Source organism: Anabrus simplex, chromosome 11, assembly GCF_040414725.1.
Source record: "Anabrus simplex isolate iqAnaSimp1 chromosome 11, ASM4041472v1, whole genome shotgun sequence".
Classification (NCBI taxonomy): domain Eukaryota; kingdom Metazoa; phylum Arthropoda; class Insecta; order Orthoptera; family Tettigoniidae; genus Anabrus; species Anabrus simplex.
This window is the reverse complement of record NC_090275.1, coordinates 1,268,416-1,294,095: the sequence shown is the minus strand read 5'-3', so window position 1 is coordinate 1,294,095 and position 25,680 is coordinate 1,268,416. Positions and strand designations below refer to the sequence as shown.

The 25,680-nt window shown below is 38.1% G+C and overlaps 1 protein-coding gene across 3 annotated transcripts in view; it reads left to right on the top strand.

The window, feature by feature from the left end:
* LOC136883521 (sortilin-related receptor) overlaps positions 1 to 25,680 on the top strand; it is a 698,235-nt gene that overhangs the window by 611,938 nt on the left and 60,617 nt on the right. For 2 of the 3 annotated variants that reach the window (XM_067155885.2, XM_067155884.2), the window contains exons 28-29: positions 18,150 to 18,412; positions 22,680 to 22,957. In XM_067155885.2, coding sequence (XP_067011986.2) covers positions 18,150 to 18,412; positions 22,680 to 22,957 — 541 coding nt within the window. Of the gene's footprint in view, positions 1 to 14,504; positions 16,856 to 18,149; positions 18,413 to 22,679; positions 22,958 to 25,680 lie in introns of those variants that run through there. The other variant, XM_068229722.1, reaches the window with a different exon arrangement.

The window sequence follows — 25,680 nt, the reverse complement described above, 5'->3', positions numbered from 1 at the left end:
AATCCGCCTTGATCAATACACTCATTAAATGAAAGAAACATTATTTATTAACCATACATGTTTCGGGAATGGTTGAGATTTCCCGAAACATGTATGGTTAATAAATAATGTTTCTTTCATTTAATGAGTGTATTGATCAAGGCGGATTTAAATAAACTATTATAAATAGTTATATTGTACATACCAACTCCAAATGCACTGCCTTGGTACTGAAGCATGTAAATACAGCTATGCATCTCTTGTAAGTATGAATGCAGCCACTTCTTTGGCTTTCTCATACAGATATTGGACCTGCATAGTCCACTCCTATGGTAACAAAGGGTCGAACAACTAACGTAACCCTTTCTTTTGGTAAATCTGCCATGCGTACCTCTGGATCTGTAGGATGATAACAAAAGCACTTCAGACACCTCTTGACAATCCTTTTCGCTTCTCCTCTGCTGCTGATGGGCCAATATTGCTGTCGGGTTGCGTGTAGCAGTTGCTCTGGGGGACAATGCTTGAGACGACGATGTTCATTTTCCATGATCATTCTGGTGATGTGATGATTTGCTGGTAGAAGCACAGGATGTCTCTGTTCTGACGTTAGCTCCGAAAAATGAAGCCTTCCTCCAACCCTTATCAATCCGTTACTATCCAGAAACGGACTGAGTGACTTTAGAGAACTCTTCTTTGAGAGGTCTTGATTATTAATTAAGCGATGTACTACTTGAGGGAATGCTTCTAATTGTGTCTGACTACCTGTTTCTCTGCTTTACAAGTTTCTTGTATTTCTAGTGAACCCTTTTTCCTTTCTGGCGGTTTGAGTTTGGAATTATAAATGAATCCTTGACAATATGCTACTATATGGCATAATTTTGGAAATGACAAGAATTTATTCAGTAGAATGCTGGTTGATGTTGCTGTCAACGTAACTACTATGACCTTCAGCTCTGTTAGTTCTGTTTCAAATTCTTCGAAATGCTCTGGTTGTTGACGTTGTGTGCGAAGCCAAGAAGGTCCACTCCACCTAAGCTTTTTATCTTCGAGTTCTGCTGAAGTAATTTCTCTTGAGAGAAGATCAGCTGGATTTTCAGTCGAAGGAACATGCTTTCAGGTGGTTGCATCAGTGGCTTCTTGAATCTTTGCAATCCTGTTTGCCACAAATGTCTTCAGTAGCCTTGGCTCTGTGTTGATCCATCCCAAAACAATTGTACTGTCACTCCATAATCTGATCTGACCAATTTTTTCTTTCAAAGCACTCACTGTTGTTTTGACAAGTTGTGCAAGAAGAAGGGCAGCCTCCAATTCGAGTCTTGGCAACAAAATGGTTTTTAAAGGAGCTACTTTCGTCTTCGCACAAAGTAAATTGGAAATGTAGAGACCACTTTGCGTTTGACAAACTGCATAAATGCATGCTCCAAAAGCCTTCTCTGAAGCATCACTAAACCCAAACAAATCAAAAAAGCCAGACCAATTCCCAGGATTTATGTTTCTCATAATTCTGATGTTGTTCAGTCTTTCTAATGACATATAGTACTCGTTCCAAATCTGAAGGTGCTCTTGGGACAATGGCTGATCCCATTCAAATCCATCTACCCATAAGTGTTGCATCAACAACTTCCCTTTGATCAGTACTGGACCCACGAGTCCTAGTGGATCAAAAATCTGTGCGATTTTGAAGGCGACTTCTTGTTAGGATCTTAGTGACTGCTTTGCCAGCTCAACTCGAAACTGAAGGCAATCTTGTGCTCAGTCCCAGAGGAGTCCAAGAGTCTTTCTAGCCACACCTTTATTTAAAACCAGTAAAGTCCTTTCGTCGCTTTTGCTCTCCAAATCCTGCAAGATCTCTTTGCTGTTGGACATCCATTTCCTCAAATGCATTCCACCACTCTTGAGTATATTTTGTATTTGCCGCCGTAGCCCGATCACGTCTTCTAGAATGTCTGCTCCACTTAAGCAGTCATCCATATAAAAATCATCGCGAATAGCCTTTGCTGCTGCTGGAAATTCATTTTCATGAAGAGTAGCCAATTCATTTAGGCATCTCATGGCATGATAAGGTGCCGAGTCTGTTCCGTATGTTACTGTATTCAACTGATAAATCCTCACAGGAGCTGAAGATTCCTCTTTCCACAAAATCTGCTGTAATGCTCGATCTTCAGGATGGATGAGGATTTGCCAAAACATCTTTTCCACATCTGCCGTCATGACGTAATTATGGCTGCGAAATCTAAGTACAATATGAAAAAGATCTCGCTGTAAATTAGGTCCTGTCATGAGCTTGTCATTGAGTGATGTTTTTGCCGAGGCATCAAATACCACTCTGACCTTTGTGGTGTCACTATCTGGACGTACCACTGGTTGATGGGGTATGAAGTATGAATTTGGTACATCTTGATTTTGGTTTGTTTCAATCAAGCTCATATGCCCTAGTTTTTCATATTCATTCATGAAATCTGCATAAGCTATCTTGAGTTCGGGGTGTCTCATTAATCTCTTGACTAATGATTCTAGTCTGTTTAGTGCGTGTATTCTTGATTCTCCGAGGATGACATCTGGCTTAATAGGGAGTCTTACGATGACTCTACCTGTTGTATCTCTCGAAACGGTGTCCGTGAACTGTCTTTCACATATTCTTTCTTCTGATGTGTAATGTTGAATCTCCGGAATTGCTTCTTGTTTCCAAACTTTTTCCATCTGATCTGATCATTGTTGATTGCTAATTTTCATGCATGTTGTTGATCCTTGTTTGTTCTCAAAAACCTCACCGTCTATAATCCGGCCTAATCGGGTGTTTTGCAGAGCTGGTTCTCCTTCAGCTTCATTCTTGGGTAGACCTACGACTATTTTCCAATAAAGTCCTACGCCAATTAACATGTCTATGTCTCCAGGCTCGTTGAATGTGGGGTCTGCCAAGCGAATATCCTTTGGAATAATAATCTTGTCCATCTTGATCTCCAACTGTGGCAATTGTCCTGTTAGAGTTGGCAAAACTAGAAATTCTACTTCCACCGCAAATCCGTCATTCCTTGAAGCGAGGTGTACTCTCGTAATCCTTTTTGTTTCCACTTTGGAAGAGTCTACTCCAATGATCTGTGTGTTTGTCTTGACATTCAGTAAACCAAGTTTCTTCTACAGACTTCCTTTATTAGATTCGACTAAGATTCCGGATCCAATAAGGCTCGGCATGTTATTCTTCTTCCGTGAGCATCTTTCGCATCAATTAAAGCTGTTGACAAAAGTATTTGTGATGTTATTCCTTTCTCCAAGCTCACATTGTATTACTTGTTATAAATCTCATTTTTGGTCCGTATTGAAAATTTACAGTTCAACAATAATAAAGGTGTTTTAATTAATCCACCTATTCAATACTTTTATTTTTAGTTATAGTGGTTGTATAAATAGACTATAAGTTAAATGGGACATGTTTCGCCCTCAATTAAGGGCATCTTCAGCATAAAAACAATCATCAAAAGTACAACTAATATAAAAAGTGGAAGCTAAAAGTTTAGCCAGTTATTAAAATGCGGAATATAAAAAAGTGAAAAATGATACAATATATAAAGATGCTAATGGAAACACTGCCAATGATTAAACTATAATCTTGTCAGAGACTAAAACTTCTTCCATTAAAATTCCAATTAAAACAGTTCATTTAAAATATTAGTGGAATACCAAAGTGGTAATAATATAAAGCCAACGACATAAGGACGTGAGCACAAGCATAAGCATGATTGTCATAAATACAATATGTCCAAGGCCGCTGATGAAATTCGTGAGCATAAAGTGTGACAGTAGAATCAGTTGAAAAATTGTAAGTGGCCCTTAGCACCAGTAGGTAATATTATTGGTTGAAAACTTGCCAGAAAATGTCAGTAGATACTGAAATAGTGTTTTCTGTAAGAGAAGGAAAAGAAGAATTAAGAAGTTGAATGTAAGGAGAGGATTCGGATTACATAAATTGAAATATTTAAACCTAAGAATTTCATTTTTGTCCGTATTGAACTGAGAATGGATGATAGGAAAACTTAAAACGGTCCACCTTTTCAATACAAAAATGTTAGTTTATTTATAACATGTATTTGCACTTGGAACTAGTTTCAACGCTGTTTTGCGTCATCATCAGCCAAAATGTGGGAAATAGGCCAGCATGTAGGCATTTATATTACACAAGGCGTTGCATTAAACAATACACATCTTACAAGGAGATAAAAACAGGGACGAATGTAGAAACAAATGAATCGTTGAGAAAGCAAAAGTTATACATATTAAAAATAACCTTAACCACACATCTTGCAGTGCGAAAGTGTTCTTCTTGAATGATTCCTGAAAAGAAAACACACGCGCACACATTTCTGAAGAGCCAACAGGCAGGACAAAGTAAAGTGAAACCTTAAGAGTTCTTCTGAGAAGAGTTCATCATTTTTTCTATGTTCCGACTAACTAATGAAGTCTCCCTTGAGTTCCTGATAAACATACACAACAGGAAATTCTCCTTCACTCTCAACAATAGCTATAAAGACCAACGGTAAAATTGCAGAGACGTGAAAGCATGATCTTGAACATGATATAACTCCTTCATATAACCCAATTTTTTACACAAGTGTTACATTAAATAATACACATCTTACGAGGAGATAAAAACAGGAACGAATGTAGAAAACATGCATCGTTGAGAAAGCAAAAGTTATACATATTAAAAATAAGCTTAACCACACAACTTGCAGTGCGAAAATATTTGCCTTGAATGATTCCTGAATACAAAACGCACGTGCACACACTTCTAAAGAGCCAGCAGGCAGGAAAAAGTAAGGTGAAACCTTAAGAGTTCTTCTGAGAAATTAAACAATACACATCTTACAAGGAGATAAAAACAGGGAAAGTTATACATATTAAAAATAACCTTAACCACACGTCTTGTAGTGCGAAAATATTCGTCTTGAATGATTCCTGAATACAAAACACGCACGCACACATTTCTGTCCTGCCTGTTGGCTCTTCAGAAATGTGTGCGCATGTGTTTTATATTCAGGAATCATTCAAGAAGAACACTTTCGCACTGCAAGATGTGTGGTTAAGGTTATTTTTAATATGTATAACTTTTGCTTTCTCAGCGATTCATTTGTTTCTATATTCGTCCCTGTTTTTATCTCCTTGTAAGATGTGTATTGTTTAATGCAACGCCTTGTGTAATATATATGCCTACATGCTGCCCTATTTCCCACATTTTGGTTGATGACTCAAAACAGCGTTGAAACTAGTTCCAAGTGCAAATACATGTTATAAATAAACTATAACATTTTTGTATTGAAAAGGTGGACCGTTTTAAGTTTTCCTATCATCCATTCTCAGTTCAATACGGACAAAAATGAAATTCTTAGGTTTAAATGAAGCAGCCAACCAGGCAAAGTCGTTAGCCTATCATTACTTGGGCTTAAAAATCAAAATTGGGAAAATAGGCAAGGATATAGCATTTATCAAACAGTGCATTACACAGAATTTAACCCCTAATTTTTTTAAAAGCGTCACGAAACAACGTTTTGTTCCTCCCCATCAACAAGATGTTCAGGTTAGGACAAACAAACTTTGGTTAGAAAATGAACTAAAATTTCTCTATAAGAAAAAGTCGTTTTTAAATCATCGCTTATATGAAACTCACTTAGAGGCAGCCACCTTACTCTCAAATGCTCAGTGGAATCTTTTTCAAGACGAAGTCCAAATCAAGTTGTTCAATATTTTGTCCAAAAAAGATAACACTAGAGAAAAAACTTGTAGCACTTAAAAATAAGGTATAACACAGCAACTCCCCTCCAAAACCTAACAGCAAGCCTAACCTCACTAATGACACTCATCAACAATTCCACCCACCAGTAATTAATCTTTCCACCACCAACTTAGATGAGGACGATATAAGAATTCTTTCGAAAGGTCCAAAGCACAACTGGCCTTGTTTCAACTCGGCCCTTACAGCCTCCAAACTCGTAGTTGAATCAGAAGTTGCTATCAGCAAAATGCCATATGAACTACAAGACGAACTCAGAATGGATGTAAAAAAACAATTAAACAAAAGTTTTTTCTCAAAAAATCGCACTGCTACCCCTATCACCAAAATCAACAAAGACTCCCTCACTGAAAGAAAACAAATTCTCAATCTTAAAAAGAAAGTCAAAGACACTCATCATTACAAAGGCCGACAAAGGCAACACAACAGTCATTATGGATAAAACAGATTACATTCAAAAAACCAAAACTTTCTTAGATAATGACTCCTTTTCGATAGTTAAGAAGGACCCAACACAATCAATTCAAAGGCAATTCAAACAAATTCTAAAGAGCACATCTTTTCTCCTCACTGAGCAAGAAAAACAAAAGTTAATTACTATGAACCCAGGCCTACCAACAGCTAAAGCACTACCCAAAATCCACAAAACCGGTGTCCCTATTCGACCCATAATAAACTACAGACCAAGCCCCTTATATAAATTATCTCAATTTATCCAACAATTTCTTAATAAACATTATAAATTCTCATCAAATAAATCCATCAGGAACACTGTAGAATTAGTGAACAAACTAAACAGTTTCAAGCTTCAACCATATCATTCAATGCACTCCTTTGATATAGTCAACATGTATCCCAGTATAAACACCAACTCATTATTCCCGATCATCGAAAAGAACTTACTTGCTAACAATCAACTAAGTAAACTAGAAGTTCAAGACTTTATGACCATATTAAGATTACTAATTAACAATAACTACTTCACATTCGATAAGATCATTTACAAACAAGATGGTTTGGCTATGGGTTCACCAGCCTCAGGAATTTTAGCAGAGATCTACCTTGATTTCCTAGAGCACACCGCCATTGACAATAACATCAAATTTGCTAATATCCAATTCTGGGCTAGGTACATAGATGACACATTTATAATCCTAGATGAATGCTCCATAGACGCGCCATCCACCCTCAAAAACCTTAATAACATTGATCATGACATTAAATTTACCTTAGAATCAGAGACAAACAACTCCATCAACTTCCTAGACCTAACAATAAATAGGCACCCCTCTTCGTTCACATATAGTATCTATAGAAAGCCCACTCAAACGGCCACTACTATAAGAAATGACTCACTACACCCCCAAACACACAAAGCGGCTACATATAATAGCTTAGTAGACCGAGCATTCAAAATTCCGATGTCAAGAAAAAACTTAAATAAAGAATTGAACACCATTTGCTCTATAGCAAAATTCAATGGATATAATGAATCCTTTATTGAAAGAATAATCAATAAATTCAGACACCGCCCAAAAACCACCCTAATAAAAGACAATACTAGCACTGCCACGTTTTCCACATTTACCTTCAATAAAGAAATTTACAATGTCACTAACGTTTTTAAAAAACACAACGTTAAAATAGCCTTTCGTACTAACAATAGAAGCACAGAGATCCTACACAACTCTTCATCAATAAATAAAAGTAGTCCTTTTTCAAAATTAGGTGTATATAGGTTTTCTTGCCAAGACTGCAAAAGTTCTTACCTAGGGCAAACAGGACGCAGCTTTAAAATCAGATATGCAGAACATGTCAATGCCATAAAACACAACCGTTTTTCCGCGGTCGGCCTACATATTAAAGTATTTAAGCACAACTTCACTGAAATAAATCAAGATCTTGAGGTATTAGATATTCTAAACAAAGGTTCTTTCCTAGACGTCACTGAAAACCTCTATATTCATTTAGACCAATATTTCAATCCCAACCTAAACTTAAATGATATCTCAGAGAAACCAAAGATCCTATTCGACTTTCTCATTGAATTTTTCAAAAACATTAATATCCCGAAAAACAGATCTGTCTTTCAGATTATGCATAATACTTTGTCACGCCACACACTTTCACCACATCACCCTCCATACTTCCCCTCCTTCCACTCCTCCTCCCCTACCGCTCCTCCCCTCTCTCCTCCTAATCCAACAATGGCCGCTCCCTAGACCAAAACTATCCAACACGCTCTGTTCCTCTTCATCTCGCGCCATAGCTTTACCGCCTCATGTCCCGCAATAAACATCATAGAAACCTGCCCCCACCCTACACGTAACGCTGCAACAATACACCACAAATACTGGCACAGTCGACCTCCAAACTCTCAACAACGTATTCCTTAATACCTATTTTATATTCTTGTCGAGCTGAATACCGGACCTGTGAAGATTACAAGATTATTTTGTGCATCTACAGAATGGTGTGTTAATGAAGCTATGTAATATAGAGACTTTCAAAGGTGGTTAAATAAAGAAGTTATATCATGTTCAAGATCATGCTTCCACATCTCTGCACAGTATTTAAAGTACAATTTACCGTTGGTCTTTTATAGCTATTGTTGAGAGTTAAGGAGAATTTCCTGTTGTGTATGTTTATCAGGAACTCAAGGGAGACTTCATTAGTTAGTCGGAACATAGAAAGAATGATGAACTCTTCTCAGAAGAACTCTTAAGGTTTCACCTTACTTTTTCCTGCCTGCTGGCTCTTTAGAAGTGTGTGCGCGTGCGTTTTGTATTCAGGAATCATTCAAGGCAAATATTTTCGCACTGCAAGTTGTGTGGTTAAGCTTATTTTTAATATGTATAACTTTTGCTTTCTCAACGATGCATGTTTTCTACATTCGTCCCTGTTTTTATCTCCTCGTAAGATGTGTATTATTTAATGTAACACATTGTGTAAAAAATTGGGTTATATGAAGGAGTTATATCATGTTCAAGATCATGCTTTCACGTCTCTGCACAATATTTAAAATGAAATTTTACCGTTGGTCTTTATAGCTATTGTTGAGAGTGAAGGAGAATTTCCTGTTGTGTATGTTTATCAGGAACTCAAGGGAGACTTCATTAGTTAGTCGGAACATAGAAAAAATGATGAACTCTTCTCAGAAGAACTCTTAAGGTTACACTTTACTTTGTCCTGCCTGTTGGCTCTTCAGAAATATGTGCGCGTGTGTTTTATATTCAGGAATCATTCAAGAAGAACACTTTCGCACTGCAAGATGTGTGGTTAAGGTTATTTTTAATATGTATAACTTTTGCTTTCTCAACGATTCATTTGTTTCTATATTCGTCCCTGTTTTTATCTCCTTGTAAGATGTGTATTGTTTAATGCAACGCCTTGTGTAATATAAATGCCTACATGCTGGCCTATTTCCCACATTTTGGCTTATGATGACGCAAAACAGCGTTGAAACTAGTTCCAAGTGCAAATACATGTTATAAATAAACTATAACATTTTTGTATTGAAAAGGTGGACCGTTTTAAGTTTTCCTATCATAAATTGAAACAGATGAGGACTTACATGTAGTTGAAAGTTATTTTTTATCTACTGTTGTGTTGGTTGCTGTCCTTCTGTTGGCTCTGAGTCTCGTGTTGTAACTGTGCTGCAGAGGCAGCAGTGAACTCGGAGGGGAAGGAATAGGGGAGTGTGGAAGGGAGGAGAGGATGGGTGGAGTTAATTGTGACGAGGCTAACAAAGGGGCGGAGTCAACCGTATTGCTGGAAGTAGGCCTAATGTCTGTAGGTATGGGAGGAGAATTAGAGTATGAAGAATGAAAAATATTAGGTATCCTAAATGTATTCAAACTAACTGACTTTAATAATTTTGGCATTAATTCATGTAACATACTTTTACTGTCCGTGATTTAATTAAGATTGTGTTCCTTATTGTACATTTGTTCTAAATAGATATATAAACTTTCTAATTCGTTCAGCATTCTCCCTTTTTCTATGTTTCTAATTATCGCTAGGTCTTTCTCTGTGGATTCAAATCTGTGACCAGTCTCTCTCATATGCAAACTCATCGCCGAGTATTTCCTATGTTTTTCTGCGTTGACATGTTCCCATGTATCTTGTCATAAAACTTCTCCCAGTCTGTCCAACATATGAAAAATTATACTGAGTACATTTGAGTCTGTATACCCCTGATCCCAAATAATGATTTTTATCATAATTAACTTTTCTATGATTAAAGAATATGGACTGGTTAGTATTGGTAGTTCTAAAAGCTATATTAAAATTACGTTTCTTGAATACGTTAGTAATCTGGTGTATAGCTGGATTATTAAAAGTGAATGTAGCATACTCAGTTTTTATGTTGTTTTTTTTCTATTATCAGATTCGTGGATAACTTGTTCTTAATTTTATTGATTCATTTAATTTTGAAGCCATTTTGTTTAGCGAAGCACCTAATATAATTTAATTCTTTCTTCAAATTCTTGGGAAATAGAGGGATTCTAAGTGTTCTATAAATCAGACTGTGAAAAGATGCTTGTTTATGTGAATTCGGGTGTAAAGAAAAATTGGTTATAGTTGTAGATGATTGTATTGGTTTTCTAAATATTTGGAAATGAGAAGTGTTAACATTACGCGTAACCATTACATCTAGAAACACACTTCGTCCTCTTTCGTAAATTTCAAATTAGGTTCAATTTCATTTAACTTATTTAAGATTTCTTGACTATTAGATTACAAACGTATCATCTACATATCTCAACCATAAATCAGTTCCTTTAATCTTTGCTATTATTTCATTGTGTTCGATTGAATCCATAAATATGTCGGCAAGCATGCCCGATATTGAGTCACCCATTGCTAATCCATTCTGTATATAAATTTTATTGTTAAATGAGAAGTAATTATTGTCTAATACAAAATTTAACAATCTAGTGCATTCTTCTACTTCCATTTCTAAGATTACTGTGTTTGCAAATATTATCATGAATGATATTAACAGTTTAAATTTAAATTTAGGATACCTAATATTTTTCATTCTTCATACTCTAATTCTCCTCCCATACCTACAGACATTAGGCCTACTTCCAGCAATACGGTTAACTCCGCCCCTTTGTCAGCCTCGTCACAATTAACTCCACCCATCCTCTCCTCCCTTCCACAGTCCCCTATTCCTTCCCCTCCGAGTTCACTGCTGCCTCTGCAGCACAGTTACAACACGAGACTCAGAGCCAACAGGACAGCAACCAACACAACAGTAGATAAAAAATAACTTTCAACTACATGTAAGTCCTCATCTATTTCAATTTATGTAATCCGAATCCTCTCCTTACATTCAACTTCTTAATTCATTTTTTCCTTCTCTTACAGAAAACACTATTTCAGTATCTACTGACATTTCCTGGCAAGTTTTCAACCAATAATATTACCTGCTGGTGCTAAGGGCCACTTACAATTTTTCAACTGATTCTACTGTCACACTTTATGCTCACGAATTTCATCAGCGGCCTTGGACATATTGTATTTATGACAATCATGCTTATGCTTGTGCTCACGTCCTTATGTCGTTGGCTTTATATTATTACCACTTCGGTATTCCACTAATATTTTAAATGAACTGTTTTAATTGGAATTTTAATGGAAGAAGTTTTAGTCTCTGACAAGATTATAGTTTAATCATTGGCAGTGTTTCCATTAGCATCTTTATATATTGTATCATTTTTCACTTTTTTATATTCCGCATTTTAATAACTGGCTAAACTTTTAGCTTCCACTTTTTATATTAGTTGTACTTTTGATGATTGTTTTTATGCTGAAGATGCCCTTAATTGAGGGCGAAACATGTCCCATTTAACTTATAGTCTATTTATACAACCACTATAACTAAAAATAAAAGTATTGAATAGGTGGATTAATTAAAACACCTTTATTATTGTTGAAGCTCACATTGAGGGAAGCAGGTGAATGCTGAGATTCGACACACAGGTTTATGGGCACTTGATTTTCTTTAACATTTTCTTTCCGTTTGTCATATTCCTGAGCATGTAAAAGTGTGTTTGTCCACATTTCTTGCATTTTGATCCTCTGCGATATGTCCTGGTTTCAAACAGTTATGACACTGTCCTTTTTCTTGGAGCAGTTTTCTTCTGTCTTCAACTGATCGCTTAAGTAATTCTTCACATGTAAAAATGGGGTGACTTCCACCACACAGATTACAGCTTGCCTGAGTCATCGTCATAACAACTTTCTTGCCAGGTTGTTTGTCCTTCAGATTTGCCTTCGTGTTCAATGCCTTGGTTTTGTTGTGGTTTAACAACATACATGATTGGGAACGTTCAGTTAAAAATTTCAAGAAATCATCCAACATTGGCATTTTTTCTGGAGTGTTGCCTTTCACCCTTTCCTGCCAGTCTCTCTGCTCAATGAAATCCAGCTGCTTCTTTGCTAGATGAATAACCAACGTATCTCAATATTGTACAGGTTGTTTCATTGCTTTTAATGAAGCCATGTGAGTTTGAATATGAAATTGTAATTGCCTGAGTGATTCAGATTTGTTCTCTTTAAAAACTGTAGGAAACTTGAAAAGGTCATCTAGATGTGTCTCAGTTATCGTCATTTGATTATCATATGTATCTACAAGCAAGTTCCAAGCACTTGTGTAGTTTTCTTCTGAAATGGTAAAACCTTGAATGACTTTGCATGCCTCGCCCTGCAGAGGACAGATCAGATACTGATATTTTTGAATATTTGTTAGTTGAGTATCATTATGAATGGTTGACTCAAAACTGTTCTTAAAAAGCAACCATTTTGTGAATTCGCCGTTGAATTCCGGTAATTTAATTTCTGGTAATTTATGTATTCTTCTGTTATGATTTTGTGGACTTTCCTGTTGATGAATGGCGTTGTTTGCTGCCGTGTTCATTTGAGCTAGCAAAATATTTTGAACATTCTCTGGTTCATCTATTATCGTTTGCAGATGTGTAACTGTCCAGAAATAAATAGATTCAAATAGCTCTCGCTCTCCCTCACATTCCTCTTCAAATTTTAGTGTTGCTATTTCATCAGTGATCTCTGTTTCCTCTATTTTCATTTGTACTTCTTCAAAAGAATTCCATAGTTCTTCACATTTTTAAATTCTAACCTTCGCCTCTGATTTTGACATGTCATCTGTAATCGACTTTATTATTCTTGTTAACGAGCCGTTTACTCAACCACGTGATTGTTTCAATTTGTTTAGTTGCGACATATTGAAATTAAGGTTAGCCTGTGCTGTGAAAGTTCGAAGGGATTGCGTGAAGGTTATGTATAAGTTCAAGGGAATAGTCTTGCTGAATTGAGATTATATGACAAAGGAAATTGGATCTTTTATATTTACGACAACAGGAGGATCAATGGACTTCAATTATTATTTTCTCATTATTATTATTATTATTATTATTATTATTATGTTGATCACTGCATGTTTGTTACGAACATGCACTAAGGGAAAGAGGCTAGAATCTAAGAGCACCGCATATATTGAACCCGACAGGGGCATGATCCAAGGACCTTAGGTTGATATCGATCTCCGTAATTACGCACGCAATGCTATTAAAGGGAAAAAACGCTGAAAATGATTAATATTCATATCATTAATAGAGGTCATACCGAAACTAATTAATATTCATACCATTGAGATAGATAAATTGTGTATTTTAAAATTATTCTACGAGATTTCTTTGTCTGCGACTTATTGCGCAGTATTATCTTTTGTGTAGCGGGGGCCCTGCAGATGAAGCCAAGCCAACTTAGACCCGGGAGGGGTTACGAATGGGGATTCCCTGTGACATCACTCGAGAGAAGACATCCCTCCTCAAGACTCACAGAATGAAGGGAAACTAACTTTTTCGAAACGGAATATAGGAGCCATCTTGGAATCGGACTGGCCAACTTAATTACCTACGATCCAGAAAATTAATAAAACTCATATTAGGGGGTCGTCTCCCGATTTAAAAGGGATGAATGTTACTGGGACATTTATTTAGAGTGTTTAATGTCCTCTTCCGTGATAACTTTCAGCCGAAGAAAGAATACTGTGTTGTTTCTGCGTGGAAAAGTACTGGGGCCATCTGGTTAGTCTCATGACACGTCCTCGACGGAGGGACTTCACCCCGTGTGGTAGGGGAAGCAGAACATATTTTAATTAATTTAAATAGATTCACCGAAGGATAATTGAGTGGTTATGTCTCAATCGCACCAACTAGATACTGGTCACCGACTACCCATACTATTATACCTCGAGTACGCCGGGAATAGGCGCTACGCAAATTAGTGGAAGGGGTATCGCTCCCTAGTAAAAACTACTGCAGGAAGGGACAAGAGTCAGTCGGGACTCGTGGCTTACAGACGGCGAAGCTATGTGCAGTCGAGCTTCCAGCGATCTTTTGTTTGAGTGAATTTAAATTTAATTTACAAGTGAAATCGCGTACTGTGCGTAAATATTGCAGAGATTGGATAGACGCGATGCTAGTGTCTAGACTTTAAAGATCAGGGACGTGTCGCAAACATTTAATATAATTTGTAGTAATATTATTATTATTACCACGGCGCTACTGTGTCGAGTAGTAACAAAGGTACGCGGAATCCGATACTGAACCGCGGATTGCGGAGTGAGGTCCGATATCGTGGCTGGACGTTCACACTGAATGTAACTAAACAAATCTTGGAATAAATAGTGACGTATTGTGTGCCTCAGGAATACTGCCAGCGGTTTCGTCAACCTAGAACAATGGACTCCCGGTTGGAAAGAAGAATGGTGCCTCCAGTAACTGCTTTGGTGCCTATGGGTCAGCACTAAACCAGCAATGGACTTCCTGAGCTGACAACGGGTCATCAAGTGATGGAGATGAGTATTAATCATATTTAATATGACGTGATCAGATTGGGCGGGGAACAGTTATCATTACCTGACGCTATAATGTTAGAGATTGTAACTTCAGTAATGTAGATGTGCTACCATGATACACGTAGCTTCTATTTACTTTATTTAATTAGTAACACGTCTGAGCAATCAATTGTAAATAAAGGAGTAATACGATAAGTTTACATGCAGTAGTAGATTGATTTAATCATTTTATTTGGGGAAACTTGTAATTATTGATGCGTCAGGAAACCAATTTTTAGTAATTCAGAGTAATTCAAGTTAGGCTGTAGTTAGTCCAGCGTTGATAATGCATGGCTGGTAAATAGTGTAATTTTATTTCGTGAGCACCCAGAACTACGAGATATGACTTCGGAACTGACACCACAGGCCTCCACTGACATATATTTAGATAGGAATTGTACAATTTTAATTGGCAAGCTTATCACAATTTAAGTGCAAAGTGAGGAATATTTAATTCATAATTGTATTACCGTGTGACAATTTTATCAGAAATCACAATTTAGATATGGATTAATTACACCGTTATTACGAGGAAGTTAATTATGATCACGCAGTATGGTCTAATTTCCAGGTAAGTCGTGTAGGGAGATAGTGTAATAATGAACCCAATAATAATGATAATAATAATAATAACAATAATAATAATAAATTGTAATTATGGTAATCATGCAAGTATTGGTATCATAGAAACCGGTGTCGCGTCGCGGGATCATGACATTGTAAACGAATGTGTGTGTTGAATTGAAGTGAAGTATTGAGAGCCGATGTAATTTGCTTAATGAAGAATGAAGCTCAGTTTATTAGTGAACGATCCCCGAGATGGGGTGTTTGTTAAGAAAGGGCGTTATGCCTGTGAAGGCCGAGGCCATTGACCACCCGCCGTGCAGGGGTTGGGGCAGTTGACCTAGTGAGGAGAAGTGTTGGTTTTTTTTGTACGCTCGTCCGCTCGTATAAGGGGGAGCCGTGAGTTAAAGAGAACTAGGGCCGGAAGAGTCGCCTAATAATGGAAATATTCAACACGCCAGAATGATGTAGTCGCTAATAAATGACACGGCGATTGTTACCAGTACTTGTTAGTTTACTGTCATTACACACTTGAGTATAATGTAGCTTAGGGTTTTCAGAGTCCCACTTCCATCCAAAGGGGTGTCAGTTCAGTTCCCGACAGCGGCATTGGTACCCCAATGCTCAACCGAAGGCTGGATGTCTCGCGTGTTTACTGTATATAATTGGTGTTCTCTAAGTGTTTATGTATCTTGTTGTGATTATAATTGAGTTGCCGATGGTGCTGACCATCGGGGTGGTGAATTGTATACAAGTGAGGGTCGGTTCAAACCCGGGCGTTTGTTCCACATTTTTATGAGTTCCTTCTTGATACTTCGTTGGGGAATAGTTGTGTGTTTAGTATAGGGATTGCTCAGACTCGTTGCATGCATATTAATCCTATTGGTTAATGATATCACATAGCCTCAGTGTCTATGATAAGTGTTTTTCCGTTCGAATCTCGTCATAATGGATCGCGCTGCGATAGATAATACTCGGATCCATCACATACGACTAAAAGTCGATAACAAACAACAACAATTGATAATAATCCATGTAATTCATTTGTATATAAATGTGTCATTACCATCATCATCATTAAGGCCTAATAAACCACTTGTATTAATCTAAACTTTAACCCGAATGTGTTCTCATTGTAATTAGGTATGATCCGTCTCCTACCCTGTATGCCTTTAAGCAAAGTCTAGTTAAGCGCCTATTTTGTTTTATTCCAACCCGTTAACGCCCTGTAGATATCATGCCGGAGCCATTATGTGTAGGGACGGGTGTAATATATCAAGGATGGTGTATATGTCAAAGAGACTCACCATCTCACGGAGATTCTTGCATTGAGCGGTGAGAAGAATTTAAATCTTGAAATCATGTCTGTACTTCTTTGGGTGTACTATGTACGTAACCCAGAATCGTACTTGCCTGATTACTGATTTTCGTTATGAACGAGAATGCAATATCCGTGAATGATTCCACGAATTCGAGATGTGTTGTATTTTTACTCCAGTGCTTAACCTCAATTGAGACGCATTGTTTTCACTTCTGCATTTCACTTTTCATGATCTTGTATTGAACATCTCAGGTTATTGAGAGCGGTGCTGTTGGGCGGGAATGTTTGTTTTTGATTTTTGAAGTAAAGGAACTTGGTGCCTTCAATACTTTATTGAATTTGATATGTCTTAATGATGCGACATCATAACTTGATGACGGACATGACTGTTGCATGCGTATAACCATTTTCAACAATACAAAGTCATCTGACCAATCAGTAATAGGCTTGGAAAGTGCCATCTTCAATTAATGAAATACATTTACAAAAATTAAAAGTCTCTTCATAACAGCCTGCGCGCAAAATAGCGAGTTTATGAGAGAAAACATGCTATAGCTCATTCCATGTTAAGAAAGCAGTATTGCTTTTATGGACCTACAAGGAATGAACACACCCCCTCTGAGACACACGTAATTCCTCGTGAATAATGAATATTATACTGTACTTTGTAATGCATTGTGAAAGATAAGTGAAAAGGTTGAGGCATTTTTGCCCACGAGTTATTAAAATAACATTTCCTTTCTCATAACTACATTCGTAGGGAGGAAGTACAACAGCGGGAATAGCCTTCCTTCATTTTCATGCTTCTGTGTTGCTCTGGTATGAGTTTCATGTAGTCCCTCGCTCTGGTAACCACCGGCAGCTCACTTCTGTAACGAAGAGTTATCTACAGTATTTATTTGCTGCCTTCATATCACTGCAGAGGTCTGAGTGTTATGTGATTAACCTACGTGTATGATTTCTTTCTTTTAACATTAATAGAGTGATTTATTTGTATTATGGTTGAGAACGTTACGATACGACAGCAGAGTAGTACCACGCCATGGAGAAATTTATTAAATGCAATTAAATGCATCCCTCACACCTCGAGCCCATAAACATTATTATTTGTCTATTTTCTCCCCCAATTTGCCTCACATTTCAATGCTGAAGTTTTTTTATGTCCGTAGTTTACCTCTGATTCTGTACAAACCAAATCCCCCGTCCCCTTTAGTTTATAAAAATAATTTGCAGCGTAGTTTCTCCCGCTTCTTATCTTGAACTTAAATACTGAGTTTCACAAATTTATGTGCCGCCGTTTTCCCGATATGGTGTTGAACAGAGGCGTTCAATATGGCAACCCTGTTGAACTATAGGGTTAGGAGTGGACTTGTTCACTATCTGTTGTCAGGATTTTAATTTTGTTTTTGATAGGCTTGCCTTTGACTCTAAACATCTTTAAGACTAGAGGCTAGCAGGTGGTTCCCAATTTTCACACTGATGTAAGCTTTGTAATGGTGAAATCATCAAACTACTATGAGAACAGCTGATACTGTGTGATACTAACGGTTTATGGTATTTTATTTTGAAAGGACCCAAGGCAACGACCCAGAACCTGAACTTCACGGTGCCTCACCTGGCAGCCTGCGAGTCTTACGTGTTTGATGTAGGAGTAGTGGGACCCTTGGGGTCGGGCCCGCTGTCCGATAGTCCTCCCGCCCATGTCTTCACGCAGTTCAATATGAATGCCGCACCTAAGAATGTGAGGGCGTACACAGATCCCAAGGATGAAACAAAGATGATCGTATCCTGGAATTCTTCCTGCCCAACTATGACCAATAAGACTGGCTATCAGGTAAGAGTTTTAGCCTAGTGCAACATATTACATATCTTTTAAGAGTAAGCCAAGCCATGAAGGCCCTAGGAGGGGTTGAAGGTAAAGTCTTCCTCAGCACTAACTGGAATAGGGTGGTGTACTTGGTTTTGGTGTAGGGCCAGAGTTTCCTTAAATTGTTTGACTTCCTGATGGGGGTGCAACCTACATTCTTCTGAGTGAACCTTGTATATCAGCTAAGCAGATGACTTTAGATATTCTCCTTTTGGTTTTTCACATCTTTGAACAGAGTAAACTTTCCTGATCCAAAAATGTGTTATGTATGTATGTTTCTGCAACGGAAGTGTATTTTAAATGTAGGCTGATGTTACGTTGTTTAGGTACATTTTAACATCCAAAAGACACAGATCCTTTACCAGCCTGCACCCAACTCCACCTCCGTATGTCCTGCAATCACAGTCCAAGGCAAAGTTCTGAAGAACATAGAACATTTCCCATACCTTGGCAGCCATCTCTCAGCAAATGCAAATCTTGATGATGAGATTCAGCACCACCTCAAATGTGCTAGTATGGCTTTTGGTCGTCTTCGGGTAAGGGTCTTTGATAATCATAATATCAGCACAAAGCTACCGTTATACCATCTCTTACATATGGATGTGAAACGTGGACTATGTATAGGAGGCACATACGATACCTGGAAAAATCCCATCAATATTACCTGAGAAGGATCCTGAGGGTGAAATGGCAAGATAGACGCACTGACTTCAGTGTTCTGGAAGAAGCTAACTTCGCTAGCATTGAGGCCATGATTATCAAGCACCAACTTCGCTGGACAGGCCACATCGTTCACATGCCTGAATTCCGTCTACCAAAACAAATTATGTACTCCCAGCTAAAGGATGGTCGTAGAAAACTTGGAAGACCACAAAAGCGTTACAGAGATGCGCTAAAAACCAACATGAAAATGTGCTAAATTAAACTAAAAACTGGGAAGCTACTGCAAGTAACCGCACAGTCTGGCGCCGTAAGGTCTGGGAAGGAACTCGGCACTTTGAGAAAAAAAGGCAGAGAACAGAAATTGACAAGCGTAATACAAGAAAACAACGTAAGCCCGTGAAGAAAAACCAAACTACACAGCCAGTACATAGCAGAACAAAGGTGTTTAATGTCAAAAACTTCATTTTGGTCCGTATTGAATAGATTTTACCAAAGACTTGTACTGCAATGAACCTCCATACCAAGCACAAATATGTTTAATGTTCCAAAATGAATTAGCCGAATTTATTTTAATGTATGTTAGTAACTAGAATGTATAATTAGCCAAGAAAAACTGTATGCCCTTAATGTCTAAGCAGCTGTCACAAAAAAAAATTTTTAAGAGATGGATTTTAACTAAACTAGCAAAATATGCGGAAAATTCTGCGGTTCTAGGAATGGCGTCTACAGTCGCTTAAGATCTCACAAAAACTAAGTTCTTCAGGAAGACAATCATTCTCGTCTATGAGGGATAGCCCATCGTCAGAACCATAAGAGAGGAAATGTTTGAGAGCCCATATTAATAGAGTAAATGTAGTTTTATTAACCTGTGCAAAAAGTTGTGGCAGAAATTCAGATATTTAAATATGTTTTGTTTTGCTGAATTAAGGAAACTTTACACCAGAAGCTAGGAGCTACCTGGCATGTTCCATTCTCTGGTCTGTAAGGCTGTATGTTTGTGCTAGTGAGACGCAAAGTGCACAATAATAATCACATCATTCTAGTGTCAAACAGCCGATTTATCAGTGACATTTTTCTTTTGCCTGTACCCTCAATGGCAACATAAGTAGTACCGCTTCTACTCTCTGGATGTATTTATATCGGCTCCTTCTTTTGATGTACGGGGTAGCCCTGTTCCTCGATACTGATGCATTAGAGAGTGACCTCACAGACGTCATAATGCACTCTTAATTCTCAAAAACTACTATAAAGAATTGATAAAATTTTAGTTTTTTATTCAATTGAATTTTTTCACAAAGGTTTATAAACATGATAAAAATACATTATGAAAGTCAGAAGTTAGACCATATCTGAGATTTACCTTTTTCAAAAAAGGAACAAATCCAAAATTCACAGATTTTTAAGTTAAGAAAGTGGAACTCTGTAGCAGTAATAGTGACACTTCCATGTTCTCTGTTCACCTCTGTGCTGTGGGAAAGAAGGGGGGGGGGAAAACCCAGAGATCTACATCCAAAAATATAAGTAGAAAAATATATTTCTTTAGTTTGCGCATTTTAATTAAAATTGTATGGCACTCTTAGCGCGATCACTGCACTTCAGCATGGCATCAAAAGGGTTAAGTACACCATGTCATCCTATAATTACCATAGTTACGCATGCTCCTGGATGGAGGACATGAGGAACAAGATGGTGATGGAGAATCTCTTTCTTTTATCATCCTTTCTCCTGAAAAGAAGAAAAAGGTGGTGGTGGTGGTGGTCAGAGGAGGACATAATTCTCGTTTTCCAGATCTCTGTGTATATGACTTTTATTTTATAATCCTACATACTCGCCAGCAAATTTTAGACTTCTCCGCACCATATTACTTTGCGTGTTCTACTGTACACGAAGTGTATTTTACTCGACATGTGGTAATCCAGTGGTGAGAGTTTCTCTACGGGGTTGAAACATATTTAAGCCTCTACTATTGGTTGCATTGCAACAGCTGGTAAGCAGGCATGAACCATAAATTCACAACTACTTTGGCAATTTACACTAATCTATTAGATTATTTAGTCAACATATCTAAGTGAACGTGTTTCTCAGTCATCAGCACTGAGAAACATATAAAGCTACAGATGTTAATGACGGCGCAGTTAAAATGATGACAATGATGATGACTTTCACTACTCTCATCTACTGGAAGATCCTTGTTGAAGAGTAGAGTGGTGCTGTACGGGACTTGTGCTGATTATTCTGCATTGTATTTATTTTTAGTAAGACCTAAGAATGAAAAGAAAACTGTCTGCTCACCTCTTGGTCCATGGAGTGTCGTTATTGGTAAGATGTATTTGAGCAATAACACAGCATTGCACTGACTGGAGTGGAACATGGAAAGGGAAGGGGAAGGGAAAGATAGGAGGAAAGGGGGGAGGAGGGAAGTACAAATTTGATGCATTAAAATAAAGAAATAAATATGCGAACTGGATTAAAGCCACTTATGTACATTTAACAAAGCCGAGCTTTCTGCCAAATTACATTGGCCTTCATCAGGGCATGTCTCCGACAGTGAGAAAAGGCAGTTCAGTGTTACAGAAAATAAGAAGAGATAAGATCCAGAATGAAGATATCCATCATAATACACAAGTAAAACAGTAAAAAGGGTGGATCAAATTATAACAGGAAGAAAACGAACTGGAAGGCGAAAGAACAAGGAAACGGATCAGAGCTGGAAGGAAGAGGAGTGGAATGGCACCAGAGCGCTCCCAGAGTGACTTCCACGTTCCTTTGAAGAATTTCTTTGCTCACTGTCGGAGGCAGGCCTTCACAGGCCCTGGCTCGGCTTTGTTAAATAAGGTAGCTTTAATCCAGTTGGCATATTTAATTTTTTATTTTAATACAATGCACTACGAAAACCTATGTTCATTAAATTTGATCTGTATTCAGTTTGAAACTATGGATAAAAATTACTTGTAGGAGAATATTAACTCTCTCTGATATGTCATTGTGGTTTTAATTGGGATTATTTTTCTGGTCTATGTCAGTGTAAATATTAATTAAGTTTCCTTTTGTTAGCATTGAAATGAAATGGCGTATGGCTTTTAGAGCCGGGAGTGTCCGAGGACATGTTCGGCTCGCCGGCGACCTGCGCGTCGTGATGAGGATGAAATGATGATGAAGACAACACATACACCCAGTCCCCGTGCCAGAGAAATTAACCAATTATTGTTAAAGTTCTCGACCCTGCCGGGAATCGAACCTCCGGCCTCTGTGGCCTAAGGCCAGCGCGCTAAGCGTTGTTGTTACTCCATACGGAACTTGGTTATTTTCATTACTTGAAATACTTCGGCAAAGCGTAATTATTGATAGGCCAATGTTCAACTCTCAGTAAAATCACATCTTGCAATGCACACTTCCATTATACCTCAAGTGGTATAGAGTCTGCCGCCGTACAGTGTATGGTTTACTCTGCAGCGGAGTTGAGAGAAAACCCATCGCTTGCTTTTCATTTCTTTCCTCTTTTTTATGATAATGAGACAGCTGTCTCCTGTATTTGGTGCTCAAATTCTGCAGTTTAAATGGTCTGTTTCAGATCAACATTCGCGAGGTAAACTTGAACAAGATATCTTCGACAACTCTTCTTCCGACGTCAGGCACGGCGCTCTCCTTCTCGTTCAACGTTCACTACGGCGGGCAGTACGCAGTCACGGTACAGACGACGAGTCCTGGTGCTAATGCTTCCCAAGTAGTCTACTACTCTGCTCCTCCAGTTCAAGGTCCCCATCAGTTGGAGGTCCTCATTGAGAAGAACGGCAGCTTCTTCATCAACTGGAAGGAGGGAGAGCTGCCAGCGCCGATTCAGAATATGTCGTGAGTATTAACCCTGAGTGGTCTTCCTACACCCTGGCATGCTCCAGCTGTATCTCGAAAAACTATTAAAATAGTTAGTGGTTTGTAAAACCAATATTATTCCATTCTCCTCAAGAAGAATATTTTCAACAGAGCTTGCCAGATATATTGAAATGTCTAGTTTCTCTTTTCCTGCTTCGACTCTGACAGGAATGACACCTTTATTGTTGATGATGCTCCAGTCTTTTCTTGATTGAGTGTAACCACCGGAGTTGTCTTCTCGTCACTTCCCTCTTCCATCTTCTTAACATGTCCAAACCATCTGTATATCGATTTATGAAGAAACTACAGCAAAATGTATCATTTGAAATGTTTGTTTATGCTGTAATCCTAATTTCCTTCCACTTGAAACTGCACTGTCATGCTGATGGTGCATTATGCACATACAGATAGTAGACCTAACCTACTTTCCAAACTTAAAAGGTCTTAAGAAACCAGGAAAGGATGAAACTGCCATGGAACAGTACTCGGCACTAGAAGCTGCCGCCTTGGTAATGCACAGTGAAATAGGCGTCCAGAAAAAAACCTGAAAACTGGTGTTGTCTTCATTAATTTGTTGGCAGCATACAACAAAATATGGCACAAAGGGCGCTCTGCCGTGCCATATATTCCAGTTAGCGGGTGATATTGCAAAATCTTACCAAAGTTGATCCTTACGTTATATGTGAAGAGCGCCTAACATGTAGTCTTGGCAAACTTCAGAGAAGTATCACAAAAACACAAGTGTGCTGTTTCCAGATTTAAAATCACTTGGCATAAGCTCAGATTGGTCCTCTAAGCATGTTTAAGTTCAGCAGCACACCAAAATTTCTCGCTTTTAGCTTGGACCGATGATCTTGCTAAAAGTCCCGAGAAAACCTTATGAGTAAACTCGGTGCAACATGGGTTGTATATTCTACAACGGAATATTGTTCACCTGTTCACTCAGCGTATTGTCCTGCATGTACACACAAATGTTTCAGTGGATTTGTCATTTGTTAAGAACACATAAACACTAAGGATATGTTCAATCTGCAATGAACTGTAATTGTCCTGCACATTACAAACAACATCACTGTAATCATCACTACTCATATCATCCACGATTACGTTTAGCTGCCACATGGTAGACCTGGTACTCAAGAGAGATCATCTACCGGTATATTTGTAATAGTTCAAGAACTGGCCACTATATAGAACCACAAAGCAGACTGTGTTAGTCATATGCAATGCACTTCGCTCCACAACAGAGTATTCAGGAGTTGGTGTGCAGTGTAGGGTACGCCATGTTCAGTGGTTAAATGCAACCGTACGAATTGTGAGTCTTTCCAAATATCTGCCCTCCCAACCTTCACGTTGTGCAAGACTGGACGAAAAACTCTTCAAACAAGTCGGTCCCTTTACATGCAGACCTTCAGTTCTTATCTGTCCAGAAGACATGAGGTTGGAATGGAGGCCAGATTACTCTTTCCCCTTTAAACACAGCTGTTGTAAGGCCTGTCTGTACATGTGCCAGAAAGTCTTATCTCATACGAGGTCGTCGTGACTACTAATATGTGGCCACTGCAATATGGATTTTCCTGCCTCCCGTTCACATCACATTTCTTGAAGTCCTCAAACAACTTCCCACCCTCTCGCTCTTAAAATTGGACATCCACTGGAGCTCACGTCTATTGTTGATGTTGTTGTTATTATTATTATTATTATTATTATTATTATTATTATTATTATTATTATTATTATTATTATTTCCAACAGTCATATCAGCATACTATTATTACATAACCAGTTTTCAGGCTCAGTGTTAAAACTATTTACACCGGGCGAGAGCTCGCATCCGGGAGATAGTGAGTTCGAATCCCACTGTCGGCAGCCCTGAAGGGTTTCTTATTTTCACACCAGGCAAATGCTGGGGCTGTACCTTAATTAAGGCCATAGCCGCTTCCTTCCAACTCCTAAGCCTTTCCTATCCCATCGTCGCCATAAAACCTATCTGTGTCGGTGCGACGTAAAGCCCCTAGCAAAAAAAAAAAAAAAAAAAGAAAAAAGAAAATAAACTATTTACAACATTTAAGTCCACATGAGTGTGTTGTCTGAATGTTGTATTATAAATGAGTTAGAATGGACCCCTGTTGAGTAATTGTCAGCACTGTTGTTAATGAAAGGTATTCGGTTTCATATTACACAGATTTCTTTATTTTTCAGTGCTCTGATTAATGTACCAATGGGCACGCATGGCTCTTCCTTTTGCTCCCTTTGTGTTCTGTACTTCAAACACAATTTTAACACCAAGTAAGGCAACTGTTATGGTATTTAAAAAAATGTCAAACAAAGGCTACTATGACAGGATATAAATTCTATTATAACCACATCCTTGCGCATAGCCTGGAAACTGAAGCAAGACATCATGATCCACAAGTCGGAGAGGAGGTGGGGACTTTGGAGTACCATAGGTGAGCAGTGGCCACAAAATAGTATAGTATAGGAGAAGGTTGGTCAGTGACAGTATCGAGAAATATTACTGTTCTCCATGTACTTCAAACAATATTGAGACCTTATTTCACTCTGGCAGTTCTGCATGTTGCTACACATGGTGTGGTTCAGTAGAAAGAGAGGCTGATTGTGTTATGTCTTACAAGTTTTGTGTGTCAGCGAGTTGTTGCCTTTGGGGACAGAGCTGAAAGTATTCTGTTCCTTCATTTACC